At 40.2% G+C, this 26,255-nt stretch overlaps 1 protein-coding gene across 1 annotated transcript in view; it reads left to right on the top strand.

Annotated features, from left to right (window-relative positions):
- The window catches only part of SYNE2 (spectrin repeat containing nuclear envelope protein 2), a 1,750,628-nt gene that overhangs the window by 387,622 nt on the left and 1,336,751 nt on the right, over window positions 1-26,255 (top strand). Inside the window, exons 33-35 of the mRNA XM_086937933.1 lie at window positions 2,556-2,714; window positions 3,346-3,507; window positions 7,223-7,324. Coding sequence (XP_086794059.1) covers window positions 2,556-2,714; window positions 3,346-3,507; window positions 7,223-7,324 — 423 coding nt within the window. The remainder of the gene's footprint in view (window positions 1-2,555; window positions 2,715-3,345; window positions 3,508-7,222; window positions 7,325-26,255) is intronic.

Raw genomic sequence — 26,255 nt, 5'->3', positions numbered from 1 at the left:
GCCCTGGGCATATTTAAGCAGTACCACAGGGTAAAACTGAGGTAGACACATATCAGTAATTCACCTGAGATATAATTCAGCTTCTCTAGAGGCCATATTTGGCCCACAGGTAAGAGAATAATTGAGTGCAGCTAAGAGCATGATTGACCAACACTATCAGTTTAATTGAGCAACCCTAAAGAGCTATAGGTACCGCAGGGCAGATATACGCTGCACCAGAGACAGAGGTGCGCGAGTAATGGCAACAACAATGCATATGAAGTTTCCTATATGTCCTTTAAGCTGCACATTCTACACTTTGAGATTGTGTCAGTGGCATTAAATGGAGTACTGACAAAGAAGAAAAAATAATTGCAACTGTACATTGATGAAGTAGCAACTCTTCACTATATTTAATGAAAATGAATTACAGGATCACAAAGTAGAAATGCACCTATAGACTAATTACCATGCTTCCCCAATTATTTGCATTTGTGAGAAATCTTCAGTTCCATGAATCCCACAGGTTTTTTTAATAATTGGTACTGGAGATAAAAGACTGCTAAAATCATCAAGTTGCTACTAAAACTATTTTTCAAATATTATAGAATGATAAAGAACACAAAGTGTATATCAAATGTGCGTTATCAAGGCTTAAGACTTGCTGCTTAACACTGTCTAGTACAAATGTTTATATTTTCTCTGTTGGCACACACTGCTCCACCAATGTCTTACCCCTTTGCAAGGGTGACAGTGAATTGGTTCTTTAGTGATGTTCACCAATATGACTAACATATTACTATAGTCAGAGTGAATGGAGACTGCATTGTTTTGCACTGTTTTGCTAGTCCTCCCCGTGTATCGAAAGGCCACACAACCCTGAGACTTGCTGAATGAATGCTACAGACCTATTGTAATCTTCACCAATTAAAACAAATCTAATCTCATGGTGTAAAGTCCTTAAAACCACATCACCATAAAAGGGGTGACTCTTCAAATGATATAAGGGTATTTATGTATAATTGTTTAATGTCCTACTTACAACAAACATACAACCATGATAAGCCTAAATGTAAAAATAGGTTCAAGAATATTCTTCAGAGTCACAGAAAGTTCAACCCATGGTTGAGATCATATCCGGACACGTTTTCCACCAACAAGACAGCATTTTGTTGCATTATGCATAAACCTGGAGGATATAAAACAATGCAGACCAACTTATCATCATCAACAGCCTCTTGAGGAAAAAAGTTCAAAAAAGGCTGGATAGTTCACTAAAAGGAAGACTGTGGATTGCCCCAACAGCCCATGAAGCAGGATCTTCCGGCAAAGAACCAGGCAAGCCAAGTCAAGTCCAAAATCAAGGAAGTAACCCAAAGTTCAAAATTAAAAGCTGCAAGACACATTCCCAAGAAAGACATAGAATCAATTATCTATACTGCAAACCATAAACACCTATATAGGAATGTGTTTTGTGTTAGATAAGATGAACTTGATAAAGTAAAACTACCAGAAATATGCAGGTAGAAATTTAAAAATCAACACAAACGAAAAAAAATGTGAATTTTCTGCCCACGTCTTAAGGACCTGACTGGCTGGACGCTGTCTAAAACAATGAAAGTAGACAGTTTATGAAACTTTAAGCAAGTGGCATTTACTTAGAAAACAAACATATTCCCAAACAAAGCAGAGCAAAACAAACAATTGCGAGTATGTCATCCATGTGTTTAGATGAAATCTGTGTTTAAATGAGAACATATCTGTGAAAAACTGAAGAAAACATCATATGCATTCAGAAGAGATTTGTAAAGGAAGCATGTTGACTGGGTCCCTAAATACAGTACATTACATAGGGGCTCATTACTAAGGCGGAACGACTGCCACTGCCGGGCCGGCGGTGAAGATTGTTCCGCCATCGTAATGGGATTTACCCACCTCCATATTAGGATGGCGGTGGGTATCGCGGTGGACGCAAAGTCCATCCGACGCTTTACCGCTGGGTGCAATCGTAACGATTGCCTGCTGGGCGGAGAGGGGTACTAATATGGTGGCTGTGCCTAGCAGGCACCATCCGCCACATAAGGATGTGAGTACTGAACAGCCTTTCCATGGCGGGATCGCCGCCATGGAAAGGCTGAAGGGGATTGGTTTTTGGGGCCCGTTGTGAGCCCCCTTGTGTCTGGGTGAGCTGGGGGGCACTTGTACCCCCTACATTTTGCTGCACCAAGTGGCAGGCACCGTGTACTGCTGTCAGCAGCAACCACTGCAATGTTAAATTGCAGAATGCAACCGCCATGGTGGCGTTCGCATCCAAATTCGCGGTGCAGGACCGCCGCATGTCTGTGGCCGGTCCCAACACCGCGGGGATGGCAGGCGGACTCAGGTACGCCCACCATCCTAATGAGCCCCATAGTTCCTGGGGCAAGAAGGGGCACTGTAGAAAAATACAAAGATGACCAAAGCATGCAGACTGGACTTAATGTGTCACCTCATTAAAGTATTTTTCAATGTGAACTTCTACTAGCTTAACTATATACACAGTTAATTGGTGTAAACTTATTTCCCCTATTTTGCAGCTTAAAACAGAAAAAGCAGAGTTAAATCATCACTCCGAAGAAATTGACAAGATGAATAATATCTGTAAAAGTCTGCAGTTTCAGATGATTAAAATGGGCAGCTTTGAGGAACCCCCCTTCGAGAAAGAAGCGCACATGATGCTGGACAGGTGGCTTGATGTAAGTATGAAAAGATGTCTTGAGCAGTGTCCTACCTTGTGAAGACTAATACATCTATCTATGGTGACATTATAACCATGGAAAATAGAAACAGACATAGTGGGATATGACACAAACTTCGTGTGTCATAAGAACTAAAAGTTACCTTTTGTGATACAAAAATCCAATACACTCCCCAGGCATCATAGGTATGACCACATTGGTCAGAGGCAGATTGTGCTGTTTGCCCTTCCCGTAGCTAGGCAGGTACATTTTTAGACCACTTTCTAGAGTATCTAATAATTACGCTCTCCTTGAAGTAAGTATTTCGGCAGCACTCAGCCTACCCATAGGAGGGGTCGCATTAAGAGACTGAAATGTTGGAGGCAGGCCATGTGGCTTCCCTGGAATAAATGTGGATATAATGACAGAAATATAATTTTGAAGTGCCCTTAAGCAGTACAATGTGAACAAAGACCACGACCATGTGTCATAGTCTATCCCTGATATGCATATATTATGTCATTCCATGTTTTTGGATACTACTTTTATAGTGATAATAGGCTACCCAAAAGCATTTTTAAAATATGTTTCTGCACGTAATGTCTTTTATGAGACAAATATAACTGTATCATATTATATACATTTATAGATAAATGAGAAGATGGAGAACAGTTGTGAAAATCTAGAACGAGCATTGGTGCTGTGGGATCAACTCCTGAAGTTAGCTGATAACATCGATCAGTGGGCTCAGATGCAGCTCTCAGGGGACAAAGACCAACACTTATCTAAGGAGGAGTTTGCAAAGCTTGAGGTAATTAAGCTACTATTAATTGCCTATGTTTACTGAACAATCTCAAGTTCTCAAGTGTGCTCAGAAAACTAGTGATAGAATTATACACTTGAGGAAATGGTATGCAACTTAATCAGAATTACTCAATCATTAATGACAATGAAAACCAATATATCAATATTTCTGTTTGGTGTTATGATCAGAGGTTGTTTGGGTCATGGTAGAACATGTTCTCATTTCATGGTTAACGCATGCTTACATTACATTTAGCTGCACAAAGAAGAAGAATTTAACCAATCTACCACAGACCCTCCCTGGCGAACACTAAAGAAGCACAAAAGTATAACTGAATTGGAGAAATATTTCCACAGAGAATGTGGAGGTAGACCACACAATAAATATCAGGGAGAGTGGTCATCTGAGAACGGACATATAGGCTAACTAACCACAATTGTAAGATGACTAGCAATAATACTGGATATTTCTCTTTACTAGATGTTAAAGCATGCCAGGCGGAGAAAACACAAGAGGGTCCCTGGTAATGGAGATAATGAGGAGAAGAAAGCAGGGAAAACACAAGAAATCACAACAGACACTTCTCCCAAATCAATACTTAAAAGTCAGGTAATGCATCCAAAAATACACGTCCCACAGACCAATATTTTTCAAAATGTATTATCAAAAGATATAAATCCTTTTATAAATTAATTTTTGATATCACAAGTATACATCAAATAATGTTTTTTTAAAACATCAATATTGTACATCAATTTTTAAGGAGCCCTATTAACAAGATGAACAATGAACGTAATATACACATCAAAAAAAGCAACTTAACAGAAAACAGTACAAATTTGTTAACGCGAATGAACAGAAAAAACAACAACTGTGAAGATACACAATTACATACATACACGAAATATCAATACAAATACACTAAATTAAATACATATAAAAGAAGAAAAAGCTAGAGAAATGCACTGACACGCGTTTCGGAAGTGAAATGTACACAAAACAATCTTTCATCAGGGCGCTGAAAGAACAAATTATTCAGTGGCCGCAAGCCATCTGTATATCATGCACTGTGGCTGGTTATATAGTGCAGGGGGCTCTGTACCAAAATGCGTTAAGCACAGGTTTTCTAAATAGTATAGAAAGCTGATTCAGAACGTTGCAGCGTCACAATATAGTGGAGGATGCTTACAATCCAGGGCACGAGGCACAGTTAATTCAATTGCCAATAGTCCAAATAGGCCTACTCCTAGATATGGAATAGAGTATCTCAGTCCCATGCTACAAGCAAGTTATTGCGTTAACAAATTTTTACTGTTTTCTGTTATGTTGCTTTTTTTGATCTGAATATTACGTTCACTGTTCATCATGTTAACAATTGATGTGGAATGTTGATATTTTTTTTAAAAAAATCTTTGATGTATACTTGTGACATAAAAAATTTATTTTGGAAAAATATTGGTCTGTGGGACATTTGTATTTTTGGATGCATTACCTGACTTTTAAGCATTGATTTGGGAGAAGTGTCTGTTGTGATTTATTTGCAGGTGTAAAGGACCTGCATCATTAGCGACCTTTTGGATTGCATGTTTGGCACAAAGAATAAATACAGATCACAAAAGAATAGAAGACCCGGGAGATTCCTATATGTGTGGGAATCTTGACCATACTACTGCCATTCCTTTAATAAATAACATATGCTAAGCTAATGTACTGTCTATTTTATCATACTTTCTGAATTGTGATTGAATGCCAGATTTGCGAATATCTGTTTATGACCAAATGCCAAGGTATTACAAAATCAGAAGAGAAAATATTTTCTCTTGTTCTGATATATGGCGATGGAAAACCTTAAGAGGTGATGCATTTTCACCAAAATATTATTGTTTTTACATTTTTGGAAAAGCTTTTCAAGAGTATGATGTAGGAGGTAAAATTGCTTGATACGTTTGCGTGTGTTGTTTACACTGTTGCATATAAAATGTAAAATCAATAATTTAGTAAATTCTAAGTAGCTGCATTTTCTGTCTAAGTTCGATGGAAGAATGCAATTCCGCTTTGCAGAGTGGCTATTTGAACCATTTTGTGTAAGGAATGTGACAGTCCTGCCTTTTGGGTGGAGGCATACAAGTGGAGCAATATATTTGATGCACAACCTTGACAACCATTGAACAAAAGTATTTTCTGTGTTTTCATATCTAATGATCTCAAAGTTGAGACAAAAGAGTATGGAAAAGCTTGGCGGATATTGAGATGGATGTTGAGCGTACACGTAGAGACAAACGTGCTGAAAATGTAAGCTTCTTCCCTTCTGAAGCCTGTGTCTCTTGCAAGATAACATCAGGAGAAATGTATTTCAAATATGTAGTAAAAGGTAGTTTCTGTTGGGCACTAGAAGGTGTCTAAAAACAGACAGAGAAATTGCTCACCTCACGTGAAGTGCCCTCGCCCCCCCCAAAAAGTGCCAACTTTGGCTGACTGCCCTCTCCCCAGCTACGCCACTGTCTAAAAAAGCATAAAAAGCATTTTCCCGACAGAAGAAAATTGCAGCGAGGAAGAGTAGGTATGCTGAAGCAAATATTCAGTAATTAGAATGAAAACATTAAATAAATCCTAACAAATTACCAAAATATGCACAAGTAGTATATCTGTTTTTTTTGAGGTAGGCCAAAAGGTAAAGGTTTGGAATGGATTTTCATGACATTAATGGGCGTGGGTACAGATTTCTGTGGCCAAAAGATCATCTATCTCAGAGAGATGAGAATGCTCAAGTTATGTATTTACAGCCATGCAAGGATACATAGAGTACACCCTTTCACTTTAAAAAAAATATGTTTGCGCAAATTACATTTTTATGGTAAAATGTTTTTGTAGTCAAAATATTGCTTCCCTAGACACATGTAGTGCCCTAGGGTCAGAAGTACATTAGGAAATGTAGCATTTTTTTGGCTGAGGCATTGGTTTGGTTACAAGATTAGAGTTCTCAGTTACAAAGTTCAGGAGTAAATTAATCTTTGTCGTAAAAAGACTAGTTGGCTAGTTAATACATACATCCACCATCCAGCACCATAGGTGAGAGAGCTACCTGAATCAGGATACAAACATGTGGGTACGCATAAGTGAGAGTAAGATAGCTGCTTTGATTGCGTGTTAATAAAGAAGACATAGAAATGGTCCAGCTGAAACTATCTGCTATTGATTTTTATGTATTTAAGTAATTAATGGTTGCACACATTTCTTCCCCTTCTACGACATTGTCCTGGAAGAACATATTGAAGCCTTGTAAAGAGATACAGCACATTATAGAATTTGAGCACTGGTTTGCTGTGTTGAAAAACAGCTGCTGAATGTAGCTATCCACCAGTGTAGAGGTTTCTTCACCAAAGTGAATGTGTATATCAGCTCTCAGACGGTCACAAATCACTGCACCAATTACACATTAAAGCAAGTCTTCCATCTCACAATGTCACCTGAAAACTTGTGCCTCACAATCATATCCTTCAAAATTGAAAATAGGTACAATTTTGCCATTTCTTTGTATCTATAATTGTGCCCGATGTGTCCTAGTTAGAACCATCAAGTACATGTAAAACTGAGTATGACCTGGACTAGATCAAACACACCTGAACTTGAATGTGATCTCAATTCTAGTGATCATTTCAATTTTATTTACTAACCTTTTTGAAATGGAGCTAACATATAATACATCTCTCTTACTTTTTAGTCTGGATTACGGGTCCAAGAAAAAAACATTGAAGAATTTAATAAAAAATCAACAGATATACAACAACTCCTTCAAAGTAATGATCCACCTCTTGAACTGCAGGTAAGAGTTTATGTGACAACTGCTTATTATAAGATAATAATATGATTTGTAGCATTTTTTATTTATTGTAAACCATAGTTCAGTACATGCTACTCGTAGTGAGCTACCAATGTACATATATATTTTTTTCTTCTCAAAAAGACGCTGGGCACTCAAACCTTCTTATTTCTTGATATTTTATTTTGAATTTCATACGCAACCTACAGTTGACAAACACGTTTCGGCTCCCTGGCCATTGTAAATGCCAGCTACCCTTACTGACGAAATGTATTTAATAAAAAAAAACAAATTGCGATTGGCAGAATTTCGAAGCATGTACATAAACAGTGGACTCCCATCTCAATTCATTTTCAAATGGTTGTAAACGTTGCATCCATTTTGCAATCGCAAGATGTATTGCATGCAAACAGGCATAGAAAACGGTGCACAGACAGAATATCGAGTTTAAAATGTAGACATACTCAAATATTGAGTTTAAAATATCGTGATAAAGAAATATCGACAGGAAGAATATCGTGGTCAAGAATATCAACTTGCAGGTAAGAAATATAGTTTTTGGGAAATATTGAAGTTGTTACTTTCATTTGCAAAAATATAGTTGTTTAATATATCAATGTTTTAATTAGTGCTATTTATGTTAGTATGTATTTTAAAAGTATTTGATCTATTGTTTTGTATAAGAATTTGTTTTGTTTTTTAATATGTGTTACATTTTTTGTAGTTATTAATCATATCTTAATAAAACTTTGCGTTTTTAAGTTCTGTAGCGGATTGTGGGTTTATAGGGGAATAGGGTGGAAAGTAATTTAATTTTTATAAATTAATGATTATTTTTATGTATTAGTATTATTTAATTTAGATTTTTATAGTGTTAATTGTGGGAATTAATTTATTAATGATTATTTATTAATTAGTTGTCAATTATTTTAATGAATGAATTGGCAATTATGATAATTGTGTCATTTATTTAGGAGCGGATTGTGGGTTTATAGGGGAATAGGGTTGGAAGTAATGTAATTATAATAAATACATTTTACTTTTTATGCATTAGTATTTATTTACTTAATATGTTATAGTGTTAACTGTGGGAATTTATTTATTATTAATTATTAACCAATTGGTTGTTAATTATTATTAATTAATTAATTGGTAATTATGTTAATTGTGTTATTTTTTAGGAGTGGTTTTGTGTTTATAGGGGAGTAGGGTGGGAAGTAATTTAATTATAATAAATGTATTCATATTTTTAATGTATTAATATTTATTTAATTTATAGTTTATATTGTTAATTGTCTTATTTTATTATATTATTAAATATTTATTAATTGGTTCTAAATTATTATTAATGAATTATTTGTAATTAATTATGGTAATTGTGTCATTTGTTTTGGAGTGGGTAGTGGGGTTTATAGGAGAATGGGGTGGGAAGTGATTTATTTATAATTAATTAATAATTGTTAATTAATGCTATTAATTAATTAAAAATAAAAATAATATATGGCAATTGTGTAATTCATTTTTTATGGTAAAGGGTGGTAAGTAAGGGGCTCATTATGATTGCGGGCGGACATCAGTCTGCCGGCCATGATAATGGTGATGGGACCGACCGCCAGACGTGTGGCGGTCCCACGCCATATTGGCGGGTGCATCCTGTTCTTTTACCATGGCGGACGGTGCTGCTGGCTGTAGCACCGTCCACAATGGTAAAAGGGCATGCACAGCATTTCCCTGCACCATGTGGCAGGCACCACGTGGTGCCTGCCACCTGGTGCGGTGACCTGCGGGGGGTACCATGTGTACCCCCAGTACACCCCCACCCCCTCCCACCAGGGGCCAGCAACGGGACCCCAAAGCCAATCCCTGCCAGCCTTTCCAATGCGACATCGCTGCCATGGAAAGTACTGTTCCCCACCCACATCATAATATGGCTGGTGATGCCTGCTAGGCACTGCCACTATATTACTGGCCCAGCTCCACCCGGCCGGCAATCGTAACAATTGCCGACCGGCGGAAAAGAGGTGGACAGACTTTGCGTCTGCCACAATACCCACCATCGTCACAACATGGCAGGGGTATTTCTTATTACGATGGCGTAACGGTCGCCGGCTCGGCAGTGGCGATCGTTACGTTGTTGTTAATTGATATTCATTTATTTATGTAAAATTCATTATGGAAATTGTATAATGATTTTTAGGGGTGGGATGTGGTGTTTATTGGGGTAGAAGGTGGAAAGTAATTTATGTTCAATTAATGAATAATTAGTTGATTATTATTATCAATTTATCAATTGATACATATTTATGGTAAGTGTTTATTGTTATTTGTGTGTGTGTTTTGGTTTTAAAGGGGAAAGGTTTGGGGAGTAAGTTAATATTTATTTCTTTTACATTTATAAAATTTGCTTAATTGATAAGTATGTTAATTATGGAGGTACATTTAAACAAAAATAAAGGTGGGTTGTGAATTGAGTGGTGTTATAGGGTAGGAAATAAAAAATATTACATTTATGTAATAAATAATATTTTTTTATAAAAAGATCTATTAAAAATAGCTTTTAGTTTTTAAATTATTTTTGAATTTTTTTAATAATCTTTCTGGGTAATTTTTAGCTCTTTTTAACATTCGAATCTGTTTCTATCTTTTGTAATACTTAACACTTTTATATATGTTTTATTTTTTTATTTTTTTAATCTTTTGTGTTGTTGTTAATTTGTTTGTTTTTAATTTTGAACTGACTCCAGTGGAAATATACATTTTTACCCATCCACTATCCAACACTTTACTACTGTTCACCCACTGGAGTGGGAACAGTAATTTTTACCTCTCCGCTATCCATCACTTTACCTACTGTTGCACCCACTGGAATGGGAATAGTCATTTTTACCCCTCTGCTATCCAACATTTTCTCTACTGTTGCACTCATTGGAGTGGGAATATTAAGTTTTACCCCTCCGGTATCCAACACTTTCCCTTCTGTTGCACTCACTGAAGTTGGAATAGTAACTTTTACACCTCCGCTATCCAACATTTTCCCTACTGTTGCACCCATTGGAGTGGGAACATTACGTTTTACCCCTCCGCTATCCAACACTTTCCCTACTGCTGCACTCACTGGAGGGGGAATAGTAATTTTTACCCCTCCGCTATCCAAAATTTTCTTTACTATTTTTACTTACTGGAGTGGGAATATTAAGCTTTACCCCACCCGCTATCCAGCACTTTCTTTACTGTTGCACTCACTGGAGTGGGAATATTAGGTTTTACCCTTCCACTATCCAACACTTTACTACTGTTCACCCACTGGAGTGGGAACAGTAATTTTTACCTCTCCGCTATCCATCACTTTACCTACTGTTGCACCCACTGGAATGGGAATAGTCATTTTTACCCCTCTGCTATCCAACATTTTCTCTACTGTTGCACTCATTGGAGTGGGAATATTAAGTTTTACCCCTCCGGTATCCAACACTTTCCCTTCTGTTGCACTCACTGAAGTTGGAATAGTAACTTTTACACCTCCGCTATCCAACATTTTCCCTACTGTTGCACCCATTGGAGTGGGAACATTACGTTTTACCCCTCCGCTATCCAACACTTTCCCTACTGCTGCACTCACTGGAGGGGGAATAGTAATTTTTACCCCTCCGCTATCCAAAATTTTCTTTACTATTTTTACTTACTGGAGTGGGAATATTAAGCTTTACCCCACCCGCTATCCAGCACTTTCTTTACTGTTGCACTCACTGGAGTGGGAATATTAGGTTTTACCCTTCCACTATCCAACACTTTACTACTGTTCACCCACTGGAGTGGGAACAGTAATTTTTACCTCTCCGCTATTCATCACTTTACCTACTGTTGCACCCACTGGAATGGGAATAGTCATTTTTACCCCTCTGCTATCCAACATTTTCTCTACTGTTGCACTCATTGGAGTGGGAATATTAAGTTTTACCCCTCCGGTATCCAACACTTTCCCTTCTGTTGCACTCACTGAAGTTGGAATAGTAACTTTTACGCCTCCGCTATCCAACATTTTCCCTACTGTTGCACCCATTGGAGTGGGAACATTACGTTTTACCCCTCCGCTATCCAACACTTTCCCTACTGCTGCACTCACTGGAGGGGGAATAGTAATTTTTACCCCTCCGCTATCCAAAATTTTCTTTACTATTTTTACTTACTGGAGTGGGAATATTAAGCTTTACCCCACCCGCTATCCAGCCCTTTCTTTACTGTTGCACTCACTGGAGTGGGAATATTAAGTTTTACCCTTCCACTATCTAATTTTTTCCCCACTGTTGCATTCACCAGAGTGTAATTAGTAAGTTTTACGCCTCTGCTATCCAACACTTTCCCTACTGCTGCACTCAATGGAGTGCAAAATGCAATTTTAAAGACTAATAAATATTTTTATGTTTTAAAATATAATATAATTGTTTTTATTAGATTTTATTTTATAAGCGTATGTAAATATATATATTTATTTGTACATTTTTATATATTTACAAAATTATAAAATAAATTAAAATGTATAGTTTATTAATTGTTTTAAAGGCATTAGATATGTATATATATATATATATATATATATATATATATATATATATATATTACATTTTATTTAATTAAACGTATTTTATTATATTTGCTCAAATGTATATTAAATCTAAATAATTTTTTTAAAGTTAATTGTATTAGTTAATATATTTAACATAACTTTTAATTTAAATTTAAAAAATCGTTATTTTGTACATCTATATTTTTTACACCGATATTTTTGTACTTTCAATTTTAAATATAGGATGTCGATATTTTTGACATCAATATCTTTGCATCGATTTTTTTGTATGGGGATATTTAGGAAATCGATATTCTGTCAGTGAACCCCATATACTTACTCACCCTAATTCTAAAGCGCGTGTTGCATTAAAAAAATAAATATCACAATGAGCTTCAAGAATGCATGTAATCCCTCTATGATGCTATTCTTCATTAAATGTACATTCCATTCCCTTTACTGCTGTATAGCTTATATAAAACATGCATGTTTGTCATGTCTGAAACCTTTTTTGTCTCAACTTCATGAAGAGACTTCTCCAAAAATCAAGCCTTGAATAGGCTGACTAATTAAATTCTACAGTTTGTTTTCATTACTATAACAGCAGCATCAATTAATAAAAGTGGCACTTGAATTTAATCTTCCTCAATTTCCATTAATATCAATAGTCCCCTCTGTTTTATATTCATGTGTATTGTAGTTCGTAAGCGAACAACACTGTGTCACCTCTAATAGAAAGTGCAGTAGTGCATCCATGTGAAGAAAGTGCAAAAATAATAATAGTATCATGATAAACCAATAAAACTACCGGAATACTGGGCCTGTCACCTGGAGCACACTGTTTTAATCTCCTTGAAGAACCAGGTGGTCTCTCATTATCCTACATGGATCCACAGTTCTGTGTTGAATCCTGTCGGGATTCTGATGCGGAGGTCTTCTGTATATCTAGACTCCATTTGCCTTAAAATTCTCACTCTATCTCCTCCTTTGCCTTTATGCTGCACCTGGTTGATGCAGAAGAATTTCAACGTATCTCCTCTGCATTCATGGAATCCTGCAAAATGTCTTGCCACTGGATTGGTACTATCTCGATTATTGATGGCTCTAATATGTTCCAGAACCCTATTCTTTGCTTGATGGACTCTGCTTTGAATATCCAGTTGCATGCCATTTTGCCAGTCACCACAATAGCAATAGAGCCCTCCTACAATATTTCTGTTTGGACCATGAACCGAAAGACAGTAGGGGAGGTGACCGGGAGAAACAACTTAGGCGATTAGAATCATGATTTATAATTGATCTACAATATAAATCATCCAAAGGCCTCAACAGTGGAGAGGAATTAGCTGTGCATCTATCATTCTTAGCTATTAGAAGAGGGAAGCTTTCAGGTAGGTATAGAGAAGGACAACACAAGGTGATTTGTCTAATGCGTGAAGACAGGTCTACATAGTGTCAAGAATATCGGTTTTAGGACAGTATTATATAAAGTGATGACATCCCATATGATGAATCAATGCCCATCCAGGGCTCAATAAAGTTTTTTAAGCAAAGTGTAAATATAGAGAGTGTGATACACACATGAAGGACAAGGTACCAATATGGCATAATATTGCATTTACGTGATTTTGACTGTCAAGTAATTATTTTGAAAAAAGCACTCTGCATTCTGATAATCAAAAATAATATTACATGCATGATGATTTGATATATTGCTCTTAGTACCTGATTTTGGGGGATATGTCCGCTGTCCAAGATTGGTTAAATGCTAAAGCTGATTAAAAACAACAACAATTGATTTTGATATTATTAAAATGTACTGTTAATGAATTACCCGCCTGTAAATACACGCACAAGGATGAGCTAACATGCTTGTCCTTCTACACCTTTTTAAGCCACTGATTGTAACATAAATAAGGTTAAGGTAACGGCGCCCATTGACACTGACAAAGGCTCACGCCGAAATGCGTTTGTTATTTAATTTTTGTGCGCGAATAAATCCACAATTGGGATTAACTCAACGAGAGTGCTGGTCCTTTACTTTTGAAGTGGGAGCATGAGATTATAACGGTTCTGCTGCTGCAGGACCACAAGCACCCGTGAATGAGTGCGGACGCCACTGGCAGAGGTACGGAGCGTCGATGTATATGTATATGTATATGTATATATATATATATATATATATATATATATATATATATATATATATATATATATATATATATATATATATATATATATATATATATATATATATATATATATATATATATATATATATACAAAAACTAATGCTGACCTCAATAGAAATCAGCGAGGCACATGCTCCGGGCTCACAAGAAGGATTTATTTGGCAAACATGCAGTCGCTTCCTGAAGTCTGTGAAACGCTATGACAGACGCGTTTCTGGCCACATTGGCCGTCATCAGTGCCAGTCCCACAAGAAAAACAAATTTACAAAGGCTCCAGAGACCACTCCATTATCAGCAGTCCCTTGGCTCCTCCTCCTCCAGGTGAGTGTAATAACAGCGTTGCACCTCCCAGGAGCACTGCCTGATGGAACATGCAGTCCACAAGGTCCTGTATACCAATGTATGGGACAACAGACTCACTTTCGTGCCCCCAATTACTTGGCGCTTCCCGCACTCCACCACAGGGGTCCTGGGCATATTGTTCCGGCCATTACCTTCAAGTGAGCCCTTGTCAGGCAGCGCAATATATATATATACACGTATATATTACCTACTGGTGGTCGCCAATATGTAGTAATAAAGAGGACCTAGTTTCCATAGGAAAAGCGTATTTTGTTCTGCTGATAACTTTGGCGCTATTTGTCGAATCTTCACAAATGTTTCAAAATTAGTTTGCCTGTCACTCAAGCTGCTGCCTGCAAAGTTTTTAGGTGACCTGTCAAGTGGGTGGCTGTGAAAAAGGGGGGTCCTAAAACACATTTCCCATGCAATTTTCCATAGGATTTTAGACATAACAAAAACCCGAAACACTGAACAGAATTGCACCAAATTTGCCAGAAAGCTAGATTTTAGTCCAGAAAGATTGCTTTTGGTAATGTGTTGTAAATCTGTTTAGTTGTTTTGGCGTTATTAAATTAAACAGATTTATGTATATCTAGAGACCTGAATGATTCATAGATCCACGCGCTAACAGCAATTCTATGATTGGCTGGCCACAACCTGAGAGGAAAGTTTCAGCCGACATTTTGTTCATCAGGACTCGGTTCCCTGCCGACCCCATAGGACTAATTGAGGGGGCCTGTGAGGGACTCATCAAGGGCATAAAATTGTCAATTTTTTTAGTTTTTTAGCGCATGAGGATCCACGGATCTACTTGGGTTCTCCCTCACCCCAGTTTCAACACATACACTCACTCACATACCCACACACCTTCACACACTCGCTCACACTCACACACATATATCCCCTCCTACATACCCACACAGCCAATCACAGGCCTGCAAAAATACTCACACATACACTCACACACCCACTTACACACCAACACAACCACTCTCAAACCCATACAGCTTCTCACACACCTACTCACAGACCCACAAAATCATTCACAGACATACACAGCCAGTCACACACCCACCACATACCCACTTACACACCCATACAACCACACACACACCCACACACCCACGTTACAGGAATGTTAAAGTTAGGAAATAGCATTAAAAAACATAAAAAAACACTGAATTAAAACAAAGGTTACAGGGACATTATAGTTAGGAAACAGCATTTTTTTAAAACCTTAGAACTTCACCAAAAAAAAAAGGCTACAGGTACGTTATAGTTAGTTTCAGATTTTACACAATCAAAACCATAGAGATTCAGCAGTTATAGTTATTGTTATCTCAACTAAGTGAAACTCATGCCCTAAGGTAACTATTACTCGCACTCATGCCATTTGGGGAAAGGTGGGGCATGTCTGGACCTCCTTCTCAGGCTGATTTTTGCCCTAAGGACCCTACCACCCGGCTTAGTTTTGAGGGGGAAGGGAGCACGCTGGCCCATCTCCTGGCTGATTTTCACCCCGAGTACCCCATCCCTTAGCCTCTAAGGACTGCAGGGAGCGCCCCCTGGGGGCCAGAAACTAAAGGGAATAGGAGCGTCGGGCCCAGCCTCCCTGAGCTAATAATGGACCCAAGGACCCCATCCCCAAGTGCCAGCTTAGATGCTATGGGGCCCATTAGGATGGCGGGCGGGCATCCTATCAAAAATCGGGACCTCCCGCCCTAAGGGCGGGGGTCCTGCACGCACCATTAGGATGTGCCCACCACAGTGGCGGGCACATCCTGTATTTATAGTATTGTGGCGGGCGGAGCTCTCTGCTCCGCCCGCCACAATACTAAAAATGCTTAGCAGCATTTACGTAATCAAAGCGGTTGGCTCCGCGCAGTGCCTGCCGCTTTGATTATGCAAATGCAGGGGGGTACCACAGGTACCCCCCGTGTGCCACCCCCCTTTGGCCTTCACTCCGTGGGCCCACAGGGGGCCCCCAGAGTGAACACCGCCCGCTTTTCCATGGCGGCATTGCCGCCGCGGAAAGGCAATGCACACTTGCCATTGTAATATGGCTGGCGGTGTCTCATAGACACAGCCACCATATTAATCATTTTCCGCCCCGGCCGCAATGCGACCGGGGGGAAAAGTGGCGGGCGGTGTTTCCCTCCGTTGCGGTCCCCCCCGCCATTGTAATGCGGCGGGGGGGAAGAGGGTGGCGGGCGGTCATTTCTGTCGGGCGGATCACCACCGCCACCATGGCGGTGGCGATCCGCCCAACATCCTAATGGAGCCCTATGTCTTGGGGAGTCCAACCCTGTGACTTAGCAGTTTCACTGCCCATGGTGGCATGGACAAGAAAACTTTTGTTTGCTCTCACTTTGAGGGAGCATTTTCATAATTCCCACCAAGTGGGAGCAAACACCATGTCCACTCCGAGCGGGCAGGAGCTTGAAAAATACTCCTGCCATCTGGGAGCCGACTTTTCATCGGTTTCCCTTTCCTCACTGAAGCAGGCAAGGAAATAGATATAAATATTACTCCTGCCCGGAAGGAGCAGCATTAGGAGCTGTTCCCTGCAGTTGGGAGCAATGCCGGTTCCTTCTGTATGCAGGGAGCTGGCTGGGGCCTCTAGGGCCAAGGGGTGCCCACAGCCCTCAAAGAGTCTATGTACACTGCACTGGGTGGGCACCTGGAAACTCATCTTTCACAAAGGTGGGCCTCAGGGGGCCTTACAAGGCTCGAGGAACGTGGCCATGTGGCCCCTCCCCTTTAATTTTAATAGTGGCCCTGGGGGATGTAGTCCCCAGAGGTTAACAAGGCTCGAGATGGCAGCCAAGTTGACCCCATCCCTTTTAATTTTAATGGTGGGGTTCCTAGGACCTAACAAAGTCCCAGAAGTGTGGCTTCCCCTTTAAAATATATATGGCCCTGGGGTTGGGGTCCCCATGACCATAATGGGTTGAGGAGGGGGGTGACGTAGCCCCCCCTTCTCTGTAAAAAACACCCCTGGGGTATGGGGTTCCCGGGGCCAGGCCCTGTGCAGTGTTTGACTGCTGACTCTGGGGGGCCCTGTGGCCAACCCCTCACTGTGCACAGCCGAAGGCTATGCAGGAGTTTGGGTTGGCTGCATGCGGGGGGTTGATTGCAGGGCCTGGGCACAGACAGAGTTGGATTTACGTACGGTAATTAAATATTGCTTTATGTTTAAAAAAAACACTGGCAATTTACTGAAAAAAAAACAAATGTTAAAGTAACATTATAGTTAGGTGAAAAGTTCTGTAAAATCGCAATATATATATATATGTCCTGAATTCCTCTCACCTATGGCTTGGATGAAGGAGACGAGCCACGCCGGGTTGCAGTTAATCACGTAGATTTATTAACGGGCAAAAAATACGAAGCGTTTCATCTCCTTCCGAAGTCTTGGTCACATGACCTTCGGTGGGCTTTACACGTATTTAAAACAATGTAGCGTCAAACATGACGTTTTAGTTTACAATAGACATAGAAAACATACTTCCCGTGATAACGGTTTGTTGTTTTTGTTCAAACATTATACAAGTGACAAAATAATACATTTTTAATTTGTGAGTTTGACTTAATAAACAAACTAAATGTGATTACAGTCTTTAAGAAAGGTTTTTTACTTGATATTTCCTCAAAAAAAGGGGAGGGGAGTAGTATCACCATGGTCTGGTGGTGTGGCTTCTCGGCATATATATATTAAACACAGTAGTGTCAGACTTTTCATAGAAAGAGCATTTTTGCTAATAACTTCACCACCGTTTGACAAGTCTTCACGAAACTTTTCTAAAATAATAAGTTTAGCCACAAGAGATTCTGGGTGCTCGGTCCATTAGAATACAATGCTGGGGCAGAATTTTCTTCATGAGATTTTCATAGGGAAAATTAGTCAATCATACAGAAAAAATGGTTCAACAGAATTACATCAAATTTGGTAGAAAGTTAGATCTTTACTTCAAATGGCATTCTTTTGTGATTTGGTTAATTCTGTTCACTCATTTTAGAGAAATTAAGGTACAAACATTTTCAATATCTGTTGCCGCTGGAGTCCCGTGGGAATAAACAGCTAAACGCACGTTATGATTGGTCTGGTCTGTGGCCGAACAATGTGACAGGCGGTTGCAGCATGAATTAAAATGGGGCATCTTCCATTACAGGACACAGGGAATTGGCCAGGACCTGCAGCCATCCCCACACTATGCAAGGCCAAAGGCCATGTGCAGTTGGGGGTTGGCTTACCAACGGTGTTGACTGCTAGGCCTGCCCATCCCCAAGCTGCGCATGGCTGAAGCCATGCATGACTGGGTGTGACTGGGTGTGGCTACCCGCGGAGATCAGATATAGTAATAACAGCTCACTTTACATTAAAAAAAATGAAATTCACTGAAGAGGACAAAGGTGAAAGTGATGTTATAGTTCGGTGAAAATGTTAGTCATAATGTCACATTTTAATTGCAAAAGAAACTGAAACTCACCAGTTATAGGTACTGAGTTAATTCAAACTTGCGCCACCTCCATGCCCTGTTTATGATAGCACAGGATTTCAAATATGAAATATTGTACTCAATGGTGCAGATTCATTTATAAAAAGAAAAAGAAAAATACCGCCCAATCGCTCATGCAAGCAGCTTGGCTGAAATCTGAATAGTTTACTATTGGTTTTGTGTTTGGTTAGAGTGTGTATACAGATTTTTCATGACCCTATTGCATAAAGGGTGAAGTACAGACAAACAGGCACAAACCTCTGTTTGAACCATAAATTGTGGTCAAGGAACATTTTAGTACAAAAAAAGTATATGAACGATTATAGATAATAATTAAGGAGACATGCTATGGCAGATTTGGTCTTTTTCTTTATTAATGAGAGAATTTATTAAGGCATGCACTTGTTTACCATGGATACCAGGTCCAGTGCCACCAATACATTTAATTTTTAACAAGTGCCATCACTTTGTCCTTGGAAGTACAATGCATATATAAAATTTGTCGGGACTTTGGGGAATTTCAGGTCGCTGGTTCATGCCAAGGCCAGTTTCGGAGTTGCTTAGTCTACTCAATTTCAGTATATCCTGGCGCAGTACACCCCCAAAAGGCATGGAGCTGGGGTTACTCACAAAGAGACAAATGTTTGTACATGCCCAAATGTGATTGGTGTGAAAGCAGCCCAATGTACACTGTAGAAGGATGCAGTGGATCTCTACATCTAGTTGCATATTGCAATAATTAACATTTGTTCTTTGACAGTGCCTGATGCAACCCCTTTTTTACTGCAACACATACAGCTATTTACTTTATTTCATGAATCGTCTGGGCCAGGGCATAGCTTACAATGAGGTTTGAGAGGCCCATTAAACCCTGATTATTGCTATATTTCACTGCTAGATCTGACATCCTTGGTGGGGTATTCCCCCAAACATCTTGCCTTCACTCCTCCTGTTTGCTGAATTATTTTTGTGTTGGCTTGAAGGACTCTGTGCACTTTACGTCTCCTAACCAATGCTAAAATACCTGTGCTCTCTCATTCAAACATTTTAAAAGTGCCGTACACCTTATTGGCACTTGTAAGGTACTAGAAATCGGTCTCACATGTAACCAGAGCCTGTAAATTAAATGCTGCTGTTGCGTGTGCAGCACTCATTGTGCCACCTACTGAAGTAGCCTTTTAAAACATTTCTCAGGTCTGCCACTGCACTAACACTGGATTACCTTATTACATGTTATAAGTGATAACGTTTGATTGGGAACTGGTAGGTACATGTTGCTGATCTATGGTGTTTACGCTCAAATGAAATGTAATTTTAAATCGTTTTCAATGGTAAAGTTGAATTTTAAAGCAACATTCTGATGATGCACTTTTAGAAAGCTGGCTTTTTCTTGTGCTAACCATTGGTACCTTCTGCCAGTACCTGAGTCACATGACTGTGAATGGCTTTGCTTGTTAGGGTGTGTGTATCCTTCCAGACAGTGACTCAAAGAGGGTTTAGGTGTGGACAGGATGGGTCATCCTGGCACAATGACATGGAGGAGCTGCACTCAGCCCCACTTGCCCTTCAAATGTCTCTGCCTCACACACACACACACACACACCCACACACACACACACACACACACACACACACACACCCATACACACACACACACACACACACACACACACACACACACACACACACACACACACACACACACACACACACACACACACACACACACACACACACACACACACACACACACACACACACACACACACACACACACACACACACACACACACACACACACACACACACACACACACACACACACACACACACACACACACACACACACACACACACACACACACACACACACACACACACACACACACACACACACACACACACACACACACACACACACACACACACTCACACACACTCACATGAATCTGCCATCAGCCCTGCCCTATCTTTGGTTAGCCCAGAGTTCATGGAGCCCTTACAACTTTCCAGAACCAGATGTGGGGGTAGTATTGGGAATCCACCCACTTTAAAGGCTGACACCAGGTATAAATAATGGATCTTCAGGGACAATAATCAAAAAACAACTGTACATGTGGATCGAGGACTGTATTGCTTTCTGAGAAGGAAGACTAGACCTGCTCCTTAAACTCCAGGCTAACCTAAGTTTTCCAAGGGTCTGTTTGCTGACCTCCCTTCTGAGCTACAAGGTCACAACAAGCTCCAGAAGTCTCCCTGCAACTTCCCAGCTCATCTGCTCCGCTGAACCTGCCTGGGGTTGCAACTGGACCTGCTTTAGCCCTGCTGGCCTCTGCTGTAGCTCCCGATGAACTGCCCAAGGTCCATTGGCTGGCATCAGTTGGGTTCCTCTTGATGTTTTGGGTTCTTTGTGACCATAAACAGGTCCATTCGCAAGAGACTCTGCTACCTGCAATGACAGCCAGGCTATGGTAAGGTGAACCCAGCTCATCACGCTACAGCATCCTTCAGTGACAAACGTAAAAGCAAGATCTGCAATTTTGCGCTACAGCAACGGCAGCCCACAGTTACCACCAACTTGATTGTCCTGCAACCACCCTCCGCACTGCCCGACTGACTCTTCATGCTACAGTGAAAACAGCCCACAACATCTGACCTGCTTATAACGCCACAACAACAATCATCCACAACACTCTCCCAGGTCCTTGCGGCCTTCTCCACAGCAAATGTAACTCTTTGCACCAGGCTTGAGAAGGTGAATCTGTTAGTGGGACTAAACTGGTCCCTGTATCTGACCCGTGTTCAATTCCAGTTGGCCTGAACTTATGACTTTTCTCCTGGTGTAGCATGACCAGTTTTTACCACAAGTGGGACTTTGTGCTGTTTTAAAAAAACAAAAAAATTATTGAACGTTTCAAAAGGTCCCACCCCGATTATCACCGCTCCCTTAGTACACAGAGAAATAAGTCTCTTTTAGTAGTAAGCATTCAAATCATGAAATATATACAGCAAATGTAAACTATTACAAAAACACGCACAAGCCGAGCAATTGTTACAATCCAGATACCAAAAACAAAGTGTAAGTTCAGCCTTTAAACATCCCTAGCTAAATCAGTCACTCTAACATCTACAACCCTCTAATAACAGCCGACTGTAATTTGACTCCTAGATAGTTATTGATGTTCTGTTTTCCATTTGGAGAGAGGAGCCCATATTTTCTTCCCTCTCTTCCTAATATTTTTCCCTGTACTAGAATATAATGTTATAAATTATGAATTGCAAGGAGTTGCACCACACATTGCTGAAAAGAAGGTGGGGAGGAATCCAGCCAAAAAGATGCTTTACATAATCGTAGTACTGCGTAAGCCACAGACATAAAGAGCTGCGCAGCACAAGGGACCTCCCCCTGTGAATTCCCAAAAGAACTAGCTGAGGGGTAAGATGTATCTTGATTTTTTTAATTATTCTCACAAAACTTGCTTATCCCATCTTTAATTTCCTCTAACTCCGGAACATGTATAAAATCAGCCCCCACCAATTTACATCTTGACCAACTTATGCCTGTTTCACCTCCCCATTTAACAATCTTTCCAGGATTATAGTATAAATCATAAATCATTTTATATTGGTGGGCCCCAATATTAGCTGACATCAATATAGAGTGGCCTAGTTCCAATGATTCCTCAGAAGTACCTTCTGCGACCCCACGTTTCTAGTGCCATTTCAGGATTGTTTCTTCATATCATCCTTAACTAGGGAGTCCAAAATTCCATAGACCTGTCCAAGCAATAATGTAGTTCTTCTAGTTAACATATCAATTAGTTCCGATCTGAAGAATCCAATCTGAAGAATCCATGAGGTTCCCCTGCCCATTTTAATTACAAAGTCACAAAATTGTAGGAATTTAAAGCATTTCTATGGTTAACATTCAATTTCATCCTTAATTCCTCAGAGCTGATATCCCCGTTCATCATAAAAATCCCCAAGTGAACTTATTCCCTTTATTTCCCAACCTAGATGTCCCCAGAAATATCAGGGAGGCTAAGATTATCATTTATCGGTGTATAAAAATTATATCTGCCCCCCAACTGAGTTCTGATGGAAGTGTGACAATTTCCACTACCTGGGGATCCAGGTAATGCACTCGGCAGATGTGAAATATGCTTTGAAGATGGGAGCAGTAATTAAGGGTTTACGGTCATCCATTAACTTTTGGACTCATCTCCCTCTTTCCATCATGGGCAAGTCTCCCTGGCTCTGATGGTGCTCCTACCCCGCTGACTGGACACTCTGCAGAATTCCTTCTGCATCATTCCCAGATCTACCTTTAAGACTCTTAATAGCCTCCTGTTATCGCTGGTTTGGCCTGGAAAGTGCAATATGGTAAGACTGGAGATTCTGAAAGTAGATACTGAAAGGGGGCAGGGCCTTCCAGACCTTCATCTTTTCTTCTTTGCCCCCCTTTTACAATATGCAACACTCTGGTGTGCGGAGGGCCCTAATGTGGAGAAGGAACTCCTTGGGGAGTGGGCATGGGAAAATAGTCTGACAAGATATCTTATGATGGGATCTCGGGCCCCCCCGAAATGCCCGTTTGTGGTGCATCAGGTTGCGGGAGCATGGGAACAGATGGTCACATTGGTGCTGCGTAGGGCGCCATATGCACCAGCACTACAGTTGCAATGGCTGAGTCATTTTTGCCATGCACAAACTGTAATAGATTTGACGGGTTGGTTCTAGGGAGGGTTGCCTTATTGCAGGTGATGTATATTGTAATGGGTCTTTCCTATCATTCTCATTTGCTGAAGTGCAGGAATGCTTTGGTATCCCATTGGGTAATTTTTTACAATATGCAAACATCTCGGCGTGAGATATGGATTTCCTTCCCCTGTTGAACCCATGGAGTCCCACACCTTGGTGGCGATTTTAGACCAAGGCACCCACAGGGGATTGAACGCCCATTGATACCTATCATTTAAGGCCGACCGCAGCGTCGACACCTCCCACGTTCAAGATAGATGATAAACAGACCTACCAATACCCCTCACAGACAGTGAATGGAGGCGAGCATTTGCACAGGCCTGGGAAGTGGCCAGCAACGCTTGCTTCAAACTTATATAATTTCATTATCTAAACCGCACCTACATGACTCTCCTCAGATTAGCTCGCATCAATGCGGCACTTTCTCCTGATTGTCCCAGGTGTGAGGGCAAGCCAGCCATGTTTGCTCACATGACGTGGGATTGCCCTCAGCTTCGGCATTACTGGTCAAGGGTGTTGGAGACGCTTTGAGGGGCAACAGGCCTTTGGATCAAGGAAACGATTAAGCATTGCCTTCTAGGGGCTCCTATCGACCCCAAAGGCGATGACCAAAATGCAATGTAAATTTGCAAACTTGTAACTGGTGCTTGCTAGGTGCCACATAGCAATACACTGAACACAGCCCGTGTCCTCTAGACTGCCCAGATGGATAGCAGATATGTGTGAATAGGAGGTGGCTGAGGAGCGATGTCTTCGTATAGTCCGTACAGACAAGAATGCTGAACGTGATCTAGAGACATGGGGATTATTCCTGAATAAATTGCAGACCCCTGGGCAGACGGCTTTAGGACCCAATACCCACTCACAGACTGAGACCCCTGGCACACAGACTGGGGTGGTGGAGGTTCCCCTAATAGCCCTGATGATACCAACCAACATAGGAGTTTTTCGGCTTCTTGAGTGATTAGGGAACCAGACTCGTTACTGCAGGGGGAGGAGACCTGAGATCGCATTTTGCAGGGGAGCAGGCTGCCCCTTACGGCCTAGGATGCTGCTCAACTGCACATTATGGGGGATACACAGAGAACTTCGTTACCCAGTACACCAACGATCCATTAGAGGAGGAGGGGGGATGGATATAACTGTAAAATCACATCAGTCCTTGATGACAGAAAACATAGAGGAGTGTTGCTCTGCCAACTGCTTCCCAGTTTTTGCTTTTTCTTTAAATAGTTATGTTTTTATTGCTAACTGTATTGCTGTTACTTACATATCTAAAAAAAAAGGGATGTGCAGCTTTTGTTAACATTGTGCCCGTAATACATGCTTTGGCATACAAATGTCACATGTTTTAAAATACAATTGTGTACTATATATGTGAGATATATGCTTGTACTGTATATTTCTGCTAAGTGTATGCTGAAATAATAACGAATTAAAAAAAATTCAATCTGCCTAGCTCAAGTTTTTTCCGCAGATCTGCCCAGATTTTGTAAGCCCCCTACAGGGTCTTCAGTCTTGTTTCTTTTAAATTGCTGGGTTCTATTTGCCGCAGTAAGCATCCTTTTGAATCTTTACCTAGAAGCAATTCAAGCACAGAGGGAGTTTCTTCCATGCTATCCCATACCCCATCCCCTCTTCCTAATCAGAAGGCCAAATATTTTAATGCTGATCTCAATAGTACATTTTAGAGTTTGTGTCAGTCCAACCCCCGCTCTCTGTTGGGAGAATCAACAATTTGAGAGCCCGCCCAGTTTTGAAGTAGGCCAAGATAAACTTGGTAAGCATATCTTCATTCCATTGAAACCACTGATTCCCAAACTCCAGTAGTATTACCCTAAAAAAGGTATAGTACTTTATAGAGAAACATCATCTTAACCACATTATTTCTGCCAATTATCGTTAGATGTAAATGATCTATCCTCAAGAAATCATTCACTGCCTCTTCAATTAATACAGCCAAATTATTCTCCAATATAAGTTCAATCTCAGCAGAGATACTAACCCCCAGGTACATAGCTTTTTTGACTACTCTAGCCTCACTAAATAGAACATTACTGTTAATAACCACCTGAGTTTTGCCTCTATTTAACAAAAATCCCGTAAAATTTCCAAAAGACTGATGCTTCTTTTTCGATTTCTGCTAAGGCCACAGCTGGGTTAGGGGTCACTATGGTTAGTTCGTTTGCATAAGCCAACACCTTGGAGCCCACCCATGAAGCCACACTGGTGGAATACCTATAGTATTCTCTAATTTATATATTACAGGATCAATGGAGTATGAGAGGATGAGCCCCCTTGCCGTGTACCATGACGAATTTTTATGTCTTCAGAGTATCCTCCTGTTACTCCTACCTTTGCTTTGGGATTGGTATATAGTGTTTTTATTCCTGTTATGTACCTCTGTCCAATGCTGAACCTTTCTCATTATAGCCCACAATATTTCAGGAGACCCTGTCAAAGGTTTTTTCAGCATCTAATAAAATTAATGCCGTAGGGTCTCCTGCAACTCCTGAGGCATCCATTAAGGTTATCACTCTTCGTATATGATTAACTGTACACCTCGTTTGTATAAA

The sequence above is a fragment of the Lissotriton vulgaris genome, chromosome 9 (assembly GCF_964263255.1).
Source record: "Lissotriton vulgaris chromosome 9, aLisVul1.2, whole genome shotgun sequence".
NCBI classification, from domain to species: Eukaryota; Metazoa; Chordata; class Amphibia; order Caudata; family Salamandridae; genus Lissotriton; species Lissotriton vulgaris.
The sequence above is the reverse complement of the archived record's forward strand: the minus strand, read 5'-3'. Positions and strand labels throughout refer to the sequence as shown.